The sequence below is a fragment of the Fistularia commersonii genome, chromosome 33, assembly GCF_037954325.1.
Source record: "Fistularia commersonii isolate RoL2024-O1a breed Wild chromosome 33, RoL_Fcom_v1.0, whole genome shotgun sequence".
Lineage (NCBI taxonomy): Eukaryota > Metazoa > Chordata > Actinopteri > Syngnathiformes > Fistulariidae > Fistularia > Fistularia commersonii.
In genome coordinates this window covers 8132513-8153466 of record NC_141316.1, presented here as the reverse complement: position 1 = coordinate 8153466, position 20954 = coordinate 8132513, and the positions used below count along the sequence as shown (strand labels likewise).

At 44.1% G+C, this 20954-nt stretch overlaps 1 protein-coding gene across 3 annotated transcripts in view; it reads left to right on the top strand.

Annotated features, from left to right (window-relative positions):
• The window catches only part of mpp2b (MAGUK p55 scaffold protein 2b), a 37524-nt gene that overhangs the window by 654 nt on the left and 15916 nt on the right, over nt 1-20954 (top strand). For 2 of the 3 annotated variants that reach the window (XM_086140609.1, XM_086140606.1), the window contains exons 2-3: nt 5811-5890; nt 20556-20656. In XM_086140609.1, coding sequence (XP_085996735.1) covers nt 5860-5890; nt 20556-20656 — 132 coding nt within the window. In that variant the 5' untranslated portion in view covers nt 5811-5859. Of the gene's footprint in view, nt 1-5810; nt 5891-11354; nt 11573-20555; nt 20657-20954 lie in introns of those variants that run through there. The other variant, XM_086140607.1, reaches the window with a different exon arrangement.

Below are 20954 nucleotides of genomic sequence, written 5' to 3'. Positions count from 1 at the left end.
CATTGCGCATGCTCAGTTCGACCCCGGGCCCAGCTGAAGAGGCAGTTTTGCTAAAAACTTATATCCCACCTGTGTTCGAAAATATCAATTTGGCTTTCAATTAACGCACGGTTCTCAGTGCTGTTGTGTTCACATCTTAACTCGAGCACCATTTCGTTAAACCATGTTGAACTTTTCACATTATCGTGACTGACACTAGCTAACCTCGGTGGCAGCCATATTGGATTAGCCCATTTGAGTATTGTCACCTATTAGCTCGCCACAATGGACTCGCCTTATTTTGTTGTTATTGTTACACGATGGTGCACTTCATTTGGAAAACAGAATCTAATTTCCTGTCCCTGACTTGCTTCACTGCAAATAATGCCACTTAAAAAGGTTTTAAATGTTATTGAAATTGCCTTGCATCAATGAGAACTCTCACAATTGATTGATTGGTTATTGATTTGTGTTCTGTCATACAGCGGGCCTTGGTGCCTTTCTGGTTATGAACAGTTCTTACCCCGCGGTGATCTGTTCAATCAAATGCATGTTTATTTTTGACTTGGTGGGGTTTTATAGGAGAGTCTTTCCTAAAAATTTGGACCCGACAAGGTTTGACGCAAGGCATCGCAACTCCATTGGCGGCTGTGCCTTAGTGGGTCGAGCGGGCGTCCCCGAAATGTCCTCGGGTAAGACACTGAACCCCCCACAATTAAAAATTACAATTGTAAATAAAATAAAGTATACTTGCTGAGCTATTGGATTAATAAAGAAGTGTATTTATTTTGTACCGGTAGGTCTTTTCTCCAGATGTTAATGTTACAATGGCTCTAAGGCACGTTGGATCGCCAAAAAAGAAAAGAAAGAATCAGCGATTTTTATCGTCATGGACACTTAGCTGTAAATGACTTTTTGTTCCGCTCACTTAAAGTAGAATAAATTCAGCCGATCGTTATCGACATTGTGCCCGAGCTCGTCCTCTATTTTACTATCGTAACGTGATGATGTTTTATCACTGCGGGGTATCAAAACGACCTTTTATTGACACAAAGGGTATAATATTTCCATGGGTTGTTGTCATTCAGCCGAGTTGACGGTGCCAGCTACGTCGGTTGGAGCCCCATAACACACAGCGGTATTTTCAAAATGAAAATTTGAAGAATTACACATCACATTTCCGTCAGATTTTCTTTAATCCAAAGATCTCAACAGCTTGTTGATGCAGAAGCAGGAGGTTTACCATACGTCTCCCTGCTCCTGACGTCCTCCGGGACCGACAGTAATTTGTGTAAGTCTAGATCTTCTTTGACAGAAATGCTGTTAAAGCACTTCACGACTTGGGAACTCCGACGACTTTTAAAAGCGCGTTCCTCGTTCCCTCTGTGAGATTTGAATACATTAGATTGGATTAAATGGCAGACGGATGTCTGGCGGAGTGTGTGCATGAATATGTCTGTGGCATCTTTTGCTTTCGCACTATGTGGCTCCTGGCAGTGAAAAATACTCCATTCTCATGCGCGACCCCTAACCTTTGAGACCTTTCCTCCGTGTTTTTGCTCCTGATAAAAGGATCGGTGACTTCATTAAGCCGTAACTCTCATCATGTGCGGATCGCGGTGGCAAGATTTGCCGTCCCGCCGGGACATTAATCAGCTGTTGGCAAAGCGTCAGTGTCTCTCCCAGGCTTTGTGCTGTCATTCACTCAACCCATCGGCCGATTCGCTCTCACAGCTGCTCTTCGCTAAATTCCTTTTTTTTTTTTTTTCAGATTCCTTAATAGGAACAGGTGGCTAAAATTATCCCATTTCTTCGACATCATGTTGAAAATGAATTGCTCCGGACTGAAATATCTTAGTAGCGGATGACCTGTCGAGAAATTATGTCTGAAATTTCAGATGAAAATGTATTTTATCAGACGTTTTGAACAAACGCACGGAATGGATGTCATTTGGATCCTCTTGTGTGCGTTTTACACGTCGGTAGATTAAAAACACCCATTGAAATGTTGGAATTAGAAATGTCATAAGGTACGTGTTTAGTTGAGATGTGGGCGAAGAGATGAAGAAATGGAGCTCCAGATAAAGCCACTTTTTTTTTCATAATCGCTCTGTCGATTTCAACAGGTCGGTGAAACATCTCGCTTTAATAAAATCATTGGGTAACGCAGCGCTGACCGACTTTTTAAACCCTCCTCACCTTCAGAATGCTGCCAAAGACGGCCCGTGAATCGTAAGAACGTCTGAAAAGACCGGAGTGACGACGTGGGCCTCAAAGGGAGAGATTAAATGGATTAATTTAAATTTGTCTTTTAAGCTTAAAATGCCGTTACCCGATAGAGGATTATAATCACACCGATGCCTCGGGTCTTCAAAAGGCGGTTTGACGGAAGTCTTTTTAAACCCTTCTCAGTGCTTTGGGTCTGTATTTCCGTTGTCGGTCATTAATATCATCAATCACAAGTTACCTCATTCTCAAAACGCCGACCCGCTGTTCGAGCGGTCTTGCAAAATTTTTCGAATCCTCCTGTATCCGGCGTGTATTGCCTCGCGGCCCCTCTGGACAAAGTCAAAGTGAGAAGTGAGCGTTGTGCGGCAGCGGAGAAGCGGTCGCTGATTCGCAGATCTCCTGCCGCTGCCGCTGCTGTGTAAATGCCATCCTCCCTTTCTTCAGCCACAACGCCGATACCATCTCGGATGACAAAGATCTACTCCATATTAAAGTGTATCTTAAACCTTCTCATGATTTCACTTTGAATGCCGACTCCTTATTATTTTACGCATTTTCCCTTGTTGCCATGGCAAAGGCTGTTGGGGTGGGTGGGTGGGGGGGTGCTCGTGGTTGTCTTGGATACGACAGTTTTCCCTTGTAAAGTAATGAGAGGAGCTGAACCTGTGGGAGCACAGGGTTATTTTTAGGCCTGACGCCAGCCTGTGTGTGGATTAGGACTTGTTTGGTCGCTGGTGTGTGTGTGTGTGTGTGTGTGTGTGTGTGTGTGTGTGTGTGCGTGCATGTGTGTGTGTGCACATGTTTACAGGCTTTAATGAAGCCTCACTGTGGGAACAGCTCAAGGCGTTTCTCTCCGTGTACATACAAACACCTGGGCCGCCATTCGTGTCTTTGTTCCCGGCCAATGACATGCCGGAAGGGCCACGTTCCTAATATCCGCAACAACAACCACCTCCAAGGAAACAGAAGCTCCTCCGCCATGAGACGACAAAGCCCTGCCCTTTGTCCTCGTTACCGTAGCGTCAAGAGAAGAAACCGTCCGAGAAAGAATCCGGTGTCGAGAAGCCAAAATGTGAAATATAGTGAATATTAAATCTGGAACTATGGCTAACCTCGCAGATGGGATGTTCTAGGGCGGACAGGGACTTGATAAATCTAATATCTGATCAATAAACCTCGTTTGAAATCCACGTTGCACTGACGATGTCATTTCAAACTGAAAAGCAGACAATATTTTTTATTTTTCGCTGAATGCATGCGCACATCAATTGGTTATTTTTTGATTTCATATCATCAGACATCAAAAGCGCGTTCAACATCTGGTGTCAACTGCAAGCTCCTGCAGTTTGATGGAATAAACTCGAAGCCGTAACGTCTAATAAATGTCAAAATAATCGATACGGTCTTGTGTCGTGATTTACGGCCACCTCGTCCCCTGCTCGGAGGAACATCATTCCTTCGTGGTATAATTCAGAATTACCAAACCAGACAGACTTTGTTTTCAGCTGAATAGCAGTTTTCTGACAGCTGGATTGTCGGTTGCAGTTGTTATTTCATATCATCCTATTAAAAACAGCAATCGCTATTAAAATGAAACATCAGCGCTCTGACGCTCCTCCCTTCCAACCCTCGGCCGCCGCGTCGGTGGAGCTCCGGCGTGTCCGAGCTCTGCTGAAAATCGGCTTTTGCTTCTTAGCCGCCGTGTGGCCCCTGCATACTTTTAACAAGCTCTGTCATTTCCCAGCGCAAACAGGGGATGCCGGGGATAAGCCCGGGGGACCGGTATGCAGCATTAAGGACCTGATCCGCGTAGATCAGCTTCGCGGAAGCCCCTCGGCATCAAAGTATGTGCATCGCTGTCGCACTGGAAGCAGAAATTACAACTGTTACTGTGGCTAATTCCTTGCAAACGCTGTGCAGGCAAAGGATGCTGCCTTTGCCTGCACAGGAATTCATGCTAATCTACTATTTGGACCTTTTTCAGAGGCAGAATATTGCAGAGAAATGTGTTTACCTCCTGACAGGAAGTTCAATGTCACTAATTTAAAGTGCTTTTAAATCACAGTGTTGTAAAAAAAAATTGGACTTGGTAAAGGACAGATTTGTTCTTTTGTGTTTGAGGAATAATAAGGCGGTGACGGCAAGATGGCATTTGTTTTTTTTTTGTTGTTTTTTTTTTTTTGGTAGATATCCCCGCGCTTTTCATCTGTAACACAGCCGAACACTCAAACATGTCATTTGTCGGCGTGACCGAGGGATTCGAAGGAGGCCTTTCGTTAGCGGGCTCGCATTATGTAACGCCGGTTTGAATTTCTGAGCGACAAGACTTGGAAGTGATGTCTTAAGTCTGGGAAAATAATGAAATGGCGCCTCTGGAGCCTGTTATCAGCCCGAGTTGTGAGCCGGAGATTCGATTCCACCTCGAGGAAAAAAAAAACTCAAAACAAAACAGTGTGAACACTGTTCGTTTTCCTACAAGGAGCCAGATGGGAAAGAGACTACCGCAGCACTGGTTTCCCCATGTATCGTCATGGCAACCAGGAATTAGCATCCCTGGGTAGCGTGGTCTCCCTGTCATCAGCAGCTCGCCTTCTTCCTGCCCATTGTTCTTGCTTGATATCCTCCCTCTCTTTTCAGTTAACATCTTAACCGGCGTGTTTTCATAGCGGCAGAGACTTCCTGACCGTCACGTCTTCTGCTCCTTTCTCTTTGTTTCTTCTTTGACCCGTTGCACCGCCCTGTTGACCTTTTCCCCGCAGCCTCTTCCCGGCTCCTGATGGTTATTTACGTCATGCGTTCGACAAACGCCGCATCACATGATAAGCCGCTTTTGGCCCTCGCGTTTTTTTCTCCCCCCCCCCCCCATCTTCTTGCTGCCTGATGTTAACAGGATCAATTAGAATCGATAGATTCTCTCTCAGCCAATGACCGCCGGCCAGCCTGCTCACCTGCAGGCTGTTAATAGTATTCCCCATGGTCATGACAGCTATAACTGTTTGGTTGTTACCAGAGCAACGGGCTCTTCTATTTATAGGTGTAACAAAGTTAGGTATCGGTCGCCGTGTGTGTGTGTGTGTGTGTGTGTGTGTGTGTATGTGTAGCTTATTTACAAAACCTTGAGAAAGATCCGTAGAGGTGCTACACCTATTGAATCCATCAAAAGGCTTCATCTCCTTTGTCGTAGTGAAGGATGCGCCATTTGAAGAGCTTTCATTTGCAGACACCGGAGAAACAAAAGCCCTGAAATATTAAGGAGACGGGACCAGAATAATCAATAAACCAATCGCGGACGACTTTGATTTAATGTGAAATTCATTTGATTATTTCAACTAGGGATCGTAATGAGCCCTTCAGGATGGCATATCCTTTTCGTCCTCCGACAACAAGCCCCCGAGTCTACTGTGGGGGAATTATGACCCACCTACTCCGTTGAATTACACTGAATCACCGCCTCGCTACAAATCTTCCTCGTATGCCTCGTTCCTCGCCTTGTCAACTCCGATTCCGCCGCGTGAGCCCGGCGTCTGAGGCCCCCTGCATCCGTAATCCCATTCGGCGCATCCCGAGTTTTATTACTGATCCCCCTTTTTCTGTCATTGCAGTCGACTCGGCGATATCCGTGGAGGACGGCGGGAGGAACCGATTTTTAAGATGCCCGTGGCGACATCCAGTTCTGACTCGGGTAAGTTGTGACAAGAGCGTCTCTGCCCGCGTTTGTTATCAGCAAGTAGTGTTTTGAGAGAGGAGGAGGTGTTCCTGGTTATTTCAGCACCGGGTTCCAGTGTGACCCAATGAGCGGGTTAATGGTGCGCCAAAACTCCAATCACGCATCAGACACGCCTGAAGGGATTTTCCTTGCATCCCATCGCTCACACACTCCAGCTTGTCAGATTTAGACTTTCTGAAAGCGACAATATGGACAAGTGTAAACATTTCACTTCAAACTGCAATCTTTAATATAGAATATTTTTGTTCCTTAAGACGCTTGACACTTTACACTTTATAGCTTATTTGTGTTTCTTATTTTCCCTTTTTTTTTTCTTGTTTTTTTTTCAAAACCGTTTATACAATTTTCTACTATTATTCATTATTGTTATGTTTTTGCTTGTAACTCTGGCACAACAATTTCCTTGGGGATAAATAAAGTTGTTTTTATTCTTATTCTTAGATTGACGACTAATTATTGTATTTACAATAAAAGATAAGATAAACTCTATTGATCCCCATAAAGAAATTCTTTATAAGTTATAAGTGTCGATAAAAATGAATATAAATATAGAGAGACCTTTAGAAAATAGCAACAAAAAAAATAGACAGCAGAGAGAACAACAACATCAAGGATAAGAATGGACGACAGAATGGGGGAAAACAAGGACACTAAGGGTGAAAATAGATAATCAAAACTAAATGACAACATGAACAGGGTGACAATAGCAATGACAAGAATAAAATTAAAAAAAAAAAGGCAGGATACACCTCTTTGGTATTTTTGTATCAGTTACCACGCGGTATTATAGCGCTGTGAATTCCCCACTCCATATTCTACAGTTTTCGGCGTTCCCCTCAATGTCACCAGTAGGTGATAACTTTTGTCTGTACCTTAAAATATTCCATTTCCCTGGGCGGAACAAACGCTTTGTGCAAAGGATGCTCAAGTATAATGGTTAACATAGTCGCCATTGTGAAGAAGATGTCATTTCCATTTTGAGCGCACCGCCTAAGCCTGAGATAACTGCTGGTGAATGAGCCCGGTGTGGGAGAATTTGTTTGAAATTTGAATGAACGGGCGTGAAGGTGGACTGAACTGCAGAGTGGAACCGAGTTGTCCTGGTTTTAGCCTCTTCCATCTTCTTCTTGCACTGAGTATGGCAATATTATGCAGACCCTGCACTTTTATCCGTGAACTTTCCATTTCTCACACGTGGGCCTTTTGTTTTAATGTTGTTGCAAATGCCATTAGCTTGTCTTGGTAAAAGACTCGGAAAAGAGTTTAAGCTTTGGTTAATTTCCGGTTAAATTAAGGTGAAACAAAATAAAACCATTGATGTTTCCAAATAGTTTTTGTGCTAGAATCATATTGCCATCGAATGGAGTGGAGGATACAGGAGAACACAAAAGAAACAGTCAACACTGCAGACCAGGGGTGTCAAACTCAAATACACAGTGGGCCAAAATTCAAAACTGAGACAAAGTCACGTGTCAACATTGATATATAGTGAAAAAAATCTTCCTTCAGATACAACCATGAAACTTTTCATATGGACCCAAACAAGTTTTGCTTAAAAAGGGAATATGGAACAAGCAAAGCTTAATACTATAAAATAGTAAGATCACACTCGTGCAAAATTGAAATTCATATTAAAAAACGCATCAATTTCTTGAATAAAAATTAAATAAAAATCGCATGCCTCCTGAATTAAATTTCAACTGTAACCTTTTTCCAAAGGCTAATTATAAATGTAAAATCCTTCCGTGAAGGTGGAACCATTGAAGCCCATGTCTTGGAGTAGCAAGAAAAAGTGCATAAAAAAAACATTCATTATAGCTCAGTTTGCTACGCACTTATCTACTCTGAGCTTTCTTTTCACCATTTTTCGGAGGGGTGGCATAGTGCTAGTATTATTTTTTTACGAACAATAAGCATTATAAGGCGCAATATCAATGAGCGGGTCTTTTTCTCATACAAGAGGCGCCCCGCGTTATAAGGCGCATGATAAAACATTCGGTATATAAAGCCAAACAAAACAGTTGTTTTACTCGAACTTTATTCAACTCATTCAGTGGTTCAATAACCCGCTGTTCAATTTTGCCCTCTTACTGTGTCCATCTCGCTCTTTTCCCTCAGAAACTGTCTGGTCTTTACTCGGCTCAGTTCATCTGCTTGCCTCCTCCACCTCCGTACCATTGATTCATTCATGTTGAATTCTTTCGGTGGCTCCTCCATTCTCATGATCTGCTGCGTGTCCCATAGCCTTGAGTTTGAATTCCGCTTCGTAAGCATGTCGCTTAACAGGTGCCTCCTACACACAAATGTACAGTAATATATTGTTAAAGCACAATATGTACCGCTATTACAAAAAGTGGTGGGGGTAAGCGTACTACGTCCTGTTCTCTGATTGGTTTATTGTTGCCAGCGATAGCAGACACCTATCAAGTCAGTGTGCGGTTGGATCAACGTTGTATTCCAGCACGACATAATTAGTTATTTAACGTTGTCTGATGTTGCAACCCATATTCAACCAAGAACTGACTTAAACACGTCCCCATGTCAGGTAGGAACGGTCGGACAATCATTTGGAGCGGAGCGGCTTCTTCGCTTACCTAAGTCGCATTAAAACATTTTGACAGTTTGAATAAACTTGGTCGGAGGTCAGTAAGCACAACAAGAATCCATCCATTAGGTCTTCTTCTTTTCCTCCTTTCGACTTTTCTTTTCTGGGGTCGCCACAGCGAATCGACATTCTCATAGTTCATTATCATAGTACCCCTATTTCATCCCTAAGGTGCACGGACAATTTTTGAGAAAACAGAAGGATTTTAAGTGTGCCTTATAGTGCGAAAAATACTATAGAATAGCATAAGGTCGCTATGACTACTGTCATTACATTACATTTTACATTACAGTCATTTAGCAGACGGTTTTATCCAAAGCGACTAACAAAAAGTGCAATTCAATAACCGAAGGTCCAAAGAACCAGTAGTCGTTATTCAGAGGTCACCACTCCACCAGATAGCCATCTCAAAACCATATTCATACATACATTCATTTCTTAGGTTTTTTTTTGGGGGGGGCTTAGTGCGATTAGTGGGGTAGTGCTTGGTGAAGAGGTATGTTTTCAACAGAGTCGTGATTTCCGGGCCAAAACACCAGCAGTGTATTCTGGGATTTGTAGTATTTGCGCAGGAGTGCCCATACTTTTTTGCCTTGTGAGCTACTTTTCAAATGACCATGTGAAAATGATCTACCTCCACTAAAAATGCTGAATATATATTTATTGATGTATATACTGAGTATAGTTAACACAATAAATGTTTGTGTATCTCGCATAACTGCATGAACCCTTATGGCACACTACAACTGTCCGTGCAGAGTACTTTTTTGGTAAATACCTTATTCTGATGACTTAAATGGAGTCAGCAGCGTAGTTGAAGTTAGCTGTGAGAAAAATGACTGCTGTCCTGACAGCTGGGATTTTAGTTCCTTCACCTTTTTCCCTCTCAGCTCACATTTTGTAGTTTTTATGAAAACGCCGCTCCACATTTCCCTTTTTCGGTATAGCAACGGCAGACCGGCAGACAAGGCAAACGCAGTTTGAAACTGACAGTAAAAAAAAAAAAAGTCGACCTCCCATTCCGTACGGAGGTGATACGTTATAGTCTTTTTACTCGGTCCAGCTCCCCCACTCATTTTCATACCCATAAGTTTAGAAGACATAAACTGGAGGCTAACTTGCTAACTTGCTAGAACGCGCCGTTATTTGCACGTGCGCAGTGCCTGTGTCAGAAAAGGTCAGATCGGACAGAGCGACTGTCAGTCAAGTGACAAATTTCATAGTGAGGACAACAGGCTGACGTCTACGTTTTAATGCCATGCGATCGACCCACGCTACCTTTGCGACCGACCGGTAGATCACGATCGACGTATTGGGCAAGACGTAATAGTCACTTCGTGGGCCAAATATAATTACGCTGCGGGATAAAATTGGCCCGCGGGCCAGAGTTTGACACTTGTGCTACGGACACTCGTATGCTCGGCTCGTGACGAGCACTGTATGACATGGAACCAGATGAACGTTTACGTAAAATAACATTTAACCCACTGCCGGCGCATTCTGGTATATACATCATTTGATGGTCTTTGTTGCCTTAGCAACGCAAGGAATCCTCCGAGGGAAATCTTGGAATTGACATCAAAAAAACGGAGACATTTTGAATTTCCGAGCGGAGCAGATGCCCACGTAAAACTTACGCTCGCGGCTCATCGGAGGGTTGGCGTGTCCGACCCCGGCCCCTCGTGTCCGCGTGCCGAGGTGCCCTTGTGCAAGTCACCGAAGCCCCCTGTTGCTCCCTGTGGTCCGCCGCTATCCCTGCGAGTGTGTATGAGTGTGTGTGTGTGTGTGTGTGAATGTAATCGAGTGTAAAGCGTTTTGAAAGCGCGAGGCGATGAAAGCGCTATATGAGCGAGGACCGTTTAAATGGATGTCCTTTTCATTTCAAGGACATTTGATCCGGGATGTGCTGTAAAGATAGAAAAACAGTCTCAGGGAGCATAAAGAGCCCGTATATTGCTTAACAGAAGGCCGGCACCGAAGCTCAAAGCCATCCTGTATTTCATTGCGTGGTAATTAACTGCTGGAGCTGTTTCACTGATATCTTCAGCCAGAGTTTAAACGTCTGCAGAGTTTTTTTTTTTTATGTGTAACCGGGTGTCACTCTTGATTTGTACAGTCGCCCGCAGGCTCGGTCTGGACGTCTGGCTTTTTTTTTTGTCACATAAAGTAAATTGTTTTTTTTTTTTTTTTCAGACCAATTCACGTCTTTCACTCTCTCTTGAAAAGGGCCATTTTCAGCGGGGCTATTTTTGCACACAGTTTGGAAGAGGGACACTTCTGAGTCATTGTAGGATTGTTCTCATCATCTCTCGCCAAAGAAAATGATATATATAAATATTTTTATTTTTCCTGGAACGATGAGAGCAAGTATCCACGTCTTTGTATACATGCTGTCATTACTTAGCATTTCCGGAGCCGTCTCTTTGTCGTGCAACGCGCGTGATGTCACTTAGGGAGGGTTTAAGGCGATCAATCTGCTCTCTTTGCACCGCCTTCTTGACCAGTCCTCTTCCCGCCAGCCAACCCTCTGCTGCTCTTTCCCCCAGTTAACCCCCACAGGGAAGCCCGGAGGTAAAAATGTCCAGCCTCCTTTTCCTCCTCCTCCTCCTCCTTCTCCCCAGCCAAAGCATCATACTTCCCTCCCTCCTCTCCTCCTCTTCACTCCCCGTACCTCTCGCCCCCCTCCCGCCCCTCTTTTCTTTTGCTCATGCACACAACACACTCATCTACATTCATTCATGCAGAGGAGAAGATGCTCAGCCAGCCATAGCTTATACACGTTCACATCAAGAGCAGTTGGAGAGGGAGGAAAGATCCAGGAGCTGTTTGGCAGGAATAGGAGAGCGAGGGAGAGAGAGAGAGAGGGAGACGTCTCCTTCTGCCTCAGATATAGTGTTGGGTGTGTTACTGTGTGTGTCACTGTGGTGAGGTGTTGTTCACTATGGCTGGCAGCCTGTTTGGAAGACTCTCCCTGGAGGAGGGCGACTCGGCCTACTCCCTGGAGGGCCTGGAAATCAAGCTGGAGGGAGAAGGTAAGAATGAAGCTCCCGGTATGCGAGAGAAATGCACGGTAGTTTGCGAACCACATGGGATTTTTTTTTTTTTTTTTTGCCTGTGTGATCACAGGTTTGGGGCAAATCCGCTTAAAATGTGTGTAAAGTTAAATGCAAACGAAGCGGCCGACGGCACGTGCATGTACACAGTCGTGTTGAGGGCTAGTTTTTTTTTCTCCCCAACTAATGATGATGTGCAGAGACTGTTAGCACCCAGGGCAGCATGTGTCTAAAAAAAAAAGAAAAGAAATCCAAGGGATCGGACTTGAGGGACGAGACGGGAAACATTTCGAGGGTAGCGGGGCGCTCTTAAAAATAATCACCAGACAGCGTCGTTCTCAAAGGCAAAATACTTTGTGAACTTCTGAAGTTATCGCGAAAGGAAGCAGCCCGTGCAAATTGGACTGCGTGCTACTCGTACGGAATGATAAGTCACAGATAATGCGCTGGCAGCGCAGGGTGGAGAATACCATACATCCCATTCATAATTGATGCACTTCATTAGCATTGCATGATTTCACGTAGTACCCAGAAATAGTGTGTATCCATAGCCGCCCATGTGTTTTGCTCATCGCCCGACCCACGCTTACCTTTTTTTTTTGATCATCGTAGAAAAAGAAAGATATGGATATCGATTTGCCCGGCTTGATTAAAGCACTCGCGTGGTGTGTAATTTCTCATGCAGTCAAGGCTGGAGGCGTCATTATTGCCCCGCCAAGTCCACTGCAAGCCATATAGCATACAGCGTTGCAAGACATCCTCGGCTCCGTAACGCCGATTGACAGGGCAGTGGCGAGAACCGTAATGAATCGTACTCTCTATCAAGCGTCCACATCGTGTCCATCAGTTTACAGCGCGCGTGCATGCGTGTGTGTGTGTGCGCAGACGTGTTCACCCGGGGCTGAAAGGAAGATACGGCAGCAAAGGGGGGGGAGAAAAAAAAAAAAGGCGCCGCAAGTGCATTGTTCATTCATGATGAGTAAGGGGGTCATTCATATGCAACGTCGTCGTGATCAGAGGCGGCACGCCTGAGCGTCAGACTCGCAACCTTCAAATAACTCATGATTTGACTGGAGCGGTTTTACACACACACACACACACGCTGCACAGTTTGCAGTCACTTCCCATTTTATCTGGGGTTTTCCGTGTAAAGGATAAACTGTTACTCATGCACACATGTGGGATCATTGAGCAGACTGTGTGTCGTTCCGATTAGGATGTCAATTACACTATTTGACTTTCACGAGAATCTGGCTTTTTTTTTTTTTTTTTTTTTTTTTCCCCCCTGTCTGTTCTCGCAGCGGGTATTTTATCATACGCCGAAACGGGCAATTATTAAACGTGTCATACCACGACAGCCTCCCCCTCGCGTTTTTATTAAACAAACGGGGAACTTCACATGAATTTATCTCCGGTCCGGATTTTGCGCGGCCCCAGGATAGCGTCAGGGGAGCCGGCATTCACTCGCCGAACGTCAACAAATATCACAAGTGTTATTTCCCCTGGTGACCTTCAGCCCACTAACAAGGAGATTCAGCGAGCGCCCTTATCACTGTGGCCTGCAGCCGGTTGATTTTAAATGACAGATTTAAAGGCCCTGTTCTCCCAAAGCGGCCAGCGGTGAGGTCCGAGTCCAAGCCCCGTGTCTGTGAAACTTAAACCAACTGCGGCATGTTGCTGTTGAAATTTAAACAAGGCAAATTTACCCCGGAGCGTGACGTTCGTGCAAACCGATGCTGAGGCTTCACGCCGCCTGAGAAGTTGCTCCTTCGGTTGTGCTTCGGTTTGTTTTTCGTGTGTGAAGTTGTTCTCGGCGCTCCAAAGCCGTGACCTCCTCGGAGCCTGCGTCGCATGGAATCACTCGCTGTTTCGGCCGCGGGCGGATATGAAGCAGAAATCGTGAGATTACTGGGGAACAGCGATTGTTTTGGTTTTTTTTTCAGAGTCAAAACAGGTGCGTGTGTGTGTGTGGTGCTAGCATGGATTCTAGCTAAACAAGGTTCGAGCTAAATAAGCATCACAAAGGCTACTCCTTAGCGTGAGGAACCAAGAGCAGTTGCACTGGATTGTTTGTATACGACGTGATCTGCAGTTCCCAGAGCCATTTGTTTGGAAAAATACTTCTTTTGAAATGCTATATGATTCAGGTGCTCAATGCAGTGTATAGAAAGTGAATGGACAAATGAATGTTTACAGTCACAACCTGCAGAAAAGCGTCTCCTGCGGGACTTTCATTTCAGTTCCTCATCATATCTGTGTATCTTTTCGGAGTAAAGTGTTTGTCTATATGACATGTGAATCAAGGAGTGAATGCTTGTGTGTTCATATGACGTGCAAATGAAAGGTTGAATGATTGGCTGTCGACCGGTTCAAGGTGGACTGCGCCTCTAAGGATAGTCTGTAGCCCATTGTGACCCGAGTGCAGGATAAGAGGAATATATAATAAATGAATGAATTAATATTTACAATCGCAACCTGCAGGAAAAGCCTCTCTTGCAGGACTTAGTCTGGTTCTTCAGCTTCTTTTCTGCTCCTCAACATCTCCTGCTCAGCAGATCCCCTCCCTGGCAAGGTTTCACATTATTCAGGCTTGTGAATTCAAATTGATATTACAGTGAAGACAGGAGAAGGATTAAAAACTGCTGCTATTATATAAAGAAATAATGCAGTTTGCTCCCTCCTCAACAGTTTAACTACTGAAAGAGAGTGATTTCCAAAAGGTGAGGGTAGTCCATCTCCTGCTGTCTCTGGCGTTCTCTCCTACATTCATTCATTCTCCATAGCACTTATCCTGCACTCAGGGTCACGGGTGCACTGGAGCTTCTCCCAGCACCAAATAGAGACACACAACCATTCACACTCTCGTTCACACATCTGCACACATCTGTGCAATGTAGGTTCTCCAGTCAACCTCCTGCATGTCTTTCGGAATCAGAATAAAACTTTAATTGTCCCCGAGGGCCCACATGGGGTAGCAGCATCAAATTGTGAGCATCAAAATAAATGAAATAAAATAAAATAAAATAAAGTGAAGTAAAATAAAATAAAATAAAATATAAATAAAAATAAAAATGGACTATGGGAAGATACCGGAGGGATGGGCATTCAGACTCCACAAAGAAAAGCCCAAAGTTGGAATCGAACCAGGGACTGCCTTGCTGTGAGGCAGGCTAGCCAGTACGCCACCCTGGCGCCAAAAAATGCAATGTTTTGCTCCTTAATTATTCGAAATACAAATGGTGAATTGGTCTCCAATCACATTCCACTTTCACACCTTTGTGGTTTCAAAGCACTTTGCACAAGATTGCATTCTCACACACACACACACTGATGACAAGAGAGGTATTCGTTCATTTGTTATCAGCTCCGCTTTTCTTGCAATGGGGATCTTGCAGGGAGGCCCGAGCCCATCTCAGCTGTCACGATAACTACTTTACTTTGAATGCAAGCCTAGATAGGTTTAATATAAACACACACACACACACACACACACACACATATATATATGTATATATTTAGATACCAATAAGTTATATGTTACTGGCGATTCTCAAAGGGGAAATTGTTTATGCGGTTTGATCCGACACAGTTTTTAGCCAAAATAGCTGCATCCTGTGTATTTGAATGGGATATTGCATGTTGTGCGTTCACAAAGATACACACATTAGGTCTGTAGAGACATCAAATATTTATACAGTGGAAGGAATCCGAATGGGTCGTCATTGCAATTTGATAATTTGGCCCGTTGGAGTTAATGAGTGTTTCATTATGAAGAGGGGAATTAATTTGGATAAAGATAGTGTTATTTTCAACCTGCTCCTCGCCGTCGTTTCAATGTGATGTCACAGAAATCCACCCGTGTTAACTTGGAAGAGTCATCCCAGGAAACAATAGTGTTAATGAGATTTTGTGGAGAAAGAGACGGAGTGGAAACCTGTCCGTGCAGATTATTACCCCGGGAGTTATTCTACACGCTCAATGAATGCATCCTGATTATTAGAATTCCTGAGTTGATGCTGCACACTGAAACATGGTTTATAGTCAAGACAAGAGGATTCGAATGTGGAGCTCATTGATTATCTCCTTTTTAATATCGGGCTGAAACCAACTGGGAACGAGTACGGCGGTGATACTGCATTTCTCCTCTCGTCTTCCAGATATTAGCGATAAATAATAAAGGAATTGATCCTTCCCACTCATAACCCATTCATTTCACACACCCCGATTCTTCCCGGTTGTCAAATAAATGCCATTTCTCCTTTTCGTCATCACAGAGTTTGGACGACAGACCGTTCTCCTCTGTGTTTAAGGTCACACACACAAAAAAAACAAGATTCTTCTTTACCTCCCAGACTGTTTTCATGACCGAGCCTCCCCCGGCGCCACTCTCTATCCTCTGCTTTTTTTTTTTTTTTGCCTTGAACTGCCACTCCATGGCAGCGGAGCACCTTCAGTAAATGCTGGGTAAGTGGTTCTGGTTCGCCCGCTGTGCTCCAACCGCAAACAATAACAACTTAGATTGTCTGGCTGCCTCCATGACATTGACTTTAATTGTTCTCTCTGCGGAGGTCAGCTCTCGCTCTCGTGGGACTTTGAGATCCAAAAGCACTTTTAGTTTAATTTCCTGCCGATGACGTGTCCTCTGCTGTCACCGAGGCAAGGAGAAAAACGTTGGGCCGCTCTGCCGCGCTGTTAATGGAATGATAACGTTCCTATGAAAGATATCATGTGACTTTAAATCTGTTTTTCCGATCCTCTTCCGGACAAGCGGCGAGAGTGCGGATCGGAGAAACGCGCCATCGTTGTCAGTTTGATGGCGGCTCATTGATGGAATCTGCAATATTTTGACAGGCTTTTGCAAATACCGACATCCAGCAACTAGAAACATCCCTGGTTAATGCTTTAACAAAGCGGTAATGCATTTAGAGACGTTATTAGAGGGTCAAACTCAAGGCCCGCCGGCCAAATTTGCCCCGCCATGTCATTTTATGCGGCCCGCGAACGTCTTAAAAGGTCCGATTGTCTTAAAATAAACAAGTCCAACGCGTGCATTGACCATAAACAACATTTCCCACAATTCGTGCCGATCATGTTACCACAAAGTGACGACATCCCGCCATTAAATCGCAGCGTATCCACATCAATGCCGTTTTCAACAAGTGGAATGGAGAAATACAAATGATCCCAAAATTGATGCAGATGGAAGGATGTTTCAAGAAAGATGGGAAGGCAAATACATGTTTGTGCTTCAGGGAGAAAAAGTGGCATGTCTTTTGTGTTACAAGGCGGCGTCGCTTGTCAAAGAGTACAATCTACGTTTTTGACACCAAACACGGAGCTAAGTATGGTAAAGTTAGCCTTCCAGAAAAATAACAAAGTGTCCAAGAATTAAAATCTCAAATGTTACACATACATTTGCACAGATTCTATGTAAATCCATAAGTAACATTTTGGATTTGAAGGAGTGATAAATTCAGAGTTATTTAACATTACATTTAGTTACATTTCTACTGTTAGCGTTACATGTGGCCCCTTGAGGGCAACCATTCTGCTGCTCTACATTTTCCAGACAATTTCCAGTGTGTGTGTGTGTGTGTGTGTGCATCAAGAATCCAGAATCCAGAATGAAAAGATTTTAATTTACATTGTGCAGGCACAGGGAAATTTTGCGATGAGAGCTCCCGGGTCGGAGCATGTACGGGTTTTTATAAAAATAAAAATAAATGGACAAGTATTTACACAATGCGTAGTTATATACATGACGTGTGAATGAGGGCGTGAGGGAGGACGGCTCCCTATTTACATAATCAGCAAACAAATGAATGAATGAATATTTCGAGTCACAACCTGCAGAAAAAGCGCCTTAGTTCGGTTCCTCGGCTTCTTTTCTGCTCCTCAACATCTCCTGCTCAGCAGATTCCCCTCTGGCACGGGTTCACCTTGTTCAGGTTCGTGAATTTAAATTGATATTACAGTGAAGACGGGAGAAGGATAAAAAGTGCGGTGATTAAATAAAGGAAAAAAAATGCAGTTTGCTCCTTTCTCAACAGTTTAACCACAGGAAGAGAGTGATTTCTTAAAGGTAAGGGTAGTCCATCTCCTGGCGTCTCTGGCGTTCTGTCCTGCTGGAACGTTTATAGCTCAGTTAATCATCCAATGTTGTTTTGCTTGGATTCATATGAGAAAATATTACAGATATAAGACCCATTTATCTAAAATGTGAGAGGACAGAAAACAAGAGCTGAGAAGGAGGACAAGCAGGGATCTTTAATCATCTCTATGAATAATAGAAGGACTCCGGGCGTACTCGGCACTGGGAAAAACTAGTATTTTTCTTCACTGCTCTCAGATCCCATGATTCCGCTGTGCCTTCTGCACACTTCCACCTTCACAGTGTCATTTCAAGTCTAAGTCAGCTTTTTTTTTTTTTTTTTTTTTTTTTACAATTTCTCTGCATGTACCGGGCATACAGAGGAATGGAGAAGATGTTTCTCACAATCTCACCGTGGCGTGAAATTAACAAAATAATAATAATAATAATAATAGGGTGCAAATTAGCAGTCAAGTGCACTGTTACATAAGATAAGATAAACTTTATTGATCCCCACTGGGGAAATTCCTTTGTCACAGCGACTTAACAGTTTTAGTGTCAAAAAAGTAAAATAAATATGAATAGATATATAAATAGAGACAGAAGACGGAAGATAGCAAGACATCCATGAATAAATTAGACAACAGCAACAACATCAGGGATGACAACGGACAACATAAAGGAACAGTGAGGGTGAAAAATACACAACCAGAATTAGACGACAATATAAATAGTGACAATAGCAATTTACATTGTTGTTTAGTTCTAGTTGTGTATTTTTCATCCTCACTGTTCCTCGATGTTGGAACAGTGAGGATTGTCATCCCTGATGTTGTTGTTGTCTTTGTCTATTTATCTGCTGTCTATCTATTCCTGGATTTTTTTTTGTCTCGCTATCGTCTGTCCTCTCCCTTTCAATTTCTATTTATAGTCGTATTTATTTCCTTTTTTTTTGGACATTATAACTGTTATGCTGCTGTGACAAAGGAAAGGGATCAATAAAGTTTATCTTATCTTAGAAATAGGCAGGATGCGTGAGGGCAAGAAAGACAGCAGAGTTCGGGCATAATATGTGAACGGGGTAAAGTAGTGAGGTTGCGGATTCAGCATAAACAGGCATTTAACGTACGTCGGTACTTATGTCTGAATTTCGGATTGATTATTTGCGCTGTTGTTGAAGGATGAGGCGGGAAAGAGTGAGAAAGATAACAAACATGCAGAAGTGAACCGCAGCACCGGGGCAGTGCTGAAGGAGGATTATGCAGGACCTGCAAGCTGAGCATGCTGGGAACATCTGGAATCCCCCCCTTCTTCGTGTCACGTCAGAGAAGCTCTCAGACAAATCTAATCGAATTTAGGATCCGCTCCACAACAGCAGACACGTGTGTGTGTGTGTGTGTGTGTGTGTTGATGTGTGGAAGAGTTGAGGGGGCCTTTGTTTATTTCCATGAGACGGCGGAGCTGAGTGCATGCGGTGAAATGACACATTGAAATGGGAAAACAAGTTCATTCATGTCGTCATTCATGATTAGCGCTTTTTGCCTCACAGCAAGATGGTCCCTGTGCAGGATAAGCGGTGGAGATAAGGAACGAAAACTTGATAATAACTTGTCGGGCGAAGCCTTCGCAGGGCCGGCCTTTCCTTTCCTGGGGAGAAAACAATAATTGCTGAGCAGTAATTTGCTTTCCGCGCCGCCTCCCACATGGTTTCATCGTACATTATGAGGACTCCGCGTTGACACGGTTGATCAATCCGCGAAATACAAATGGCAATCGGTCTCGTAGTGCAATAAGTAATAAGCAGCTTTGCAACCGTGCTAATTAAGAGTGCTCCTCTTATGTCTGAGAGAGGACGGGACGTCTTTAAAGCGTCACGGCGGAGCTCCGGTGGACCACAGCTGTGTCAGAACGATGACCTGGGTTGGATCCCTGCGTTTAACAGTCAGCGCATGATCCTTTTCAATATCTGCTGCTTCTCCTCGGGGCTGCTCCCTTCAGGGGTCGTCACGGCCAATCACCTGCCTCCATCTAACCCTCCGCTCTCACGCCAACCGACCGAGTGTCCTCTCGCCCTCCGTCCATAAATCTCCTCTCTGGTCTCCTCCGATCGCAGTATCCTTCCACCCAGATCTTCCCGTACCCTCCTCTCCTCTGACTTTATCTCCAGAACATCTAATGTGCGCCGTCCCTCTAATGGCCTCGTTCCTGATCCTATCCGTCCTCCCGAAGAGAACCTCCATATTTTCATCTCTGCCTTTCCTCAGCGTCTCGAAACCAGACGCAGTGGCCGGTCCCACCTCCTTTACTAAGCAGGATAGATGACAAATGAATGAATCATGCTTTTACTCAACGGACAAAACCCCATTTTATACACTGCTCAAATTTATATAAAATAACACAACCCGGGTCTGAATGAATGAAACATTCTTATGAAATACTTTGTCCTTTACATAGTTGAATGTGCTGACAACAAAATCGGACAAATTATGAACCCATATAGGTCTGGATTTGGAGTTACACTTAAAATGAAAGTGGAAAAACACACGACAGCCTGATCCGACGATGATATAATGTCCTTAAAACAAGTCAAAATGAATCCGTGTCGCTTCCGAAGTAGACACTTCGATTTCACAGAAGTGTGACTTAGAGTTTCATTGTGTTGTTGAAATGTTCCCTTTATTTTTTTGAGCAGTAAATTTCAGAACAGAAAACATCAACTCGGTTAATTTGTTATTTTTCTTTTTTTTTTGTGTGTGTGTGTGTGTGTGTGTGTGTGTGTGTGTGTGTGTGTGTGTGTGTGTGTGTGTGTGTGTGTGTGTGTGTGTGTGTGTGTGTGTGTGTGTGTGTGTGTGTGTGTGTGTGCGAGCACAGCCATGCATCAGGCCTTGGACACACTGAGTGACAGCACCAACTCCACGACGGCCAACGACCTGGACCTCATCTTTCTAAAAGGCATCATGGAGAGCCCAATGGTAAGAGTGTGTTCATATAAAAATACATCCGCGTGTGTGTTTGCGCAGACCCTCCTTTCACGCCGATCCGTAGATTTTGCTGAGTCGGCGAGGTGGACTTCTGACGCCGTCGGTAATTTCATCACTTTTCTCAGCGGTTTTAATGTTGCTGAAAACGGATGCCGGGATGAAAGCGGACGCCGCGTTTGATTCGATTCTCCAGGTTTGATCTTTAAAATGAAAGGAGGCGAAATGGGCCGTCATTAAAGATGGCGTGTCTCTTCCCGGGTGCAGCCGCCGGAGGTCGGCCACCCCGTCG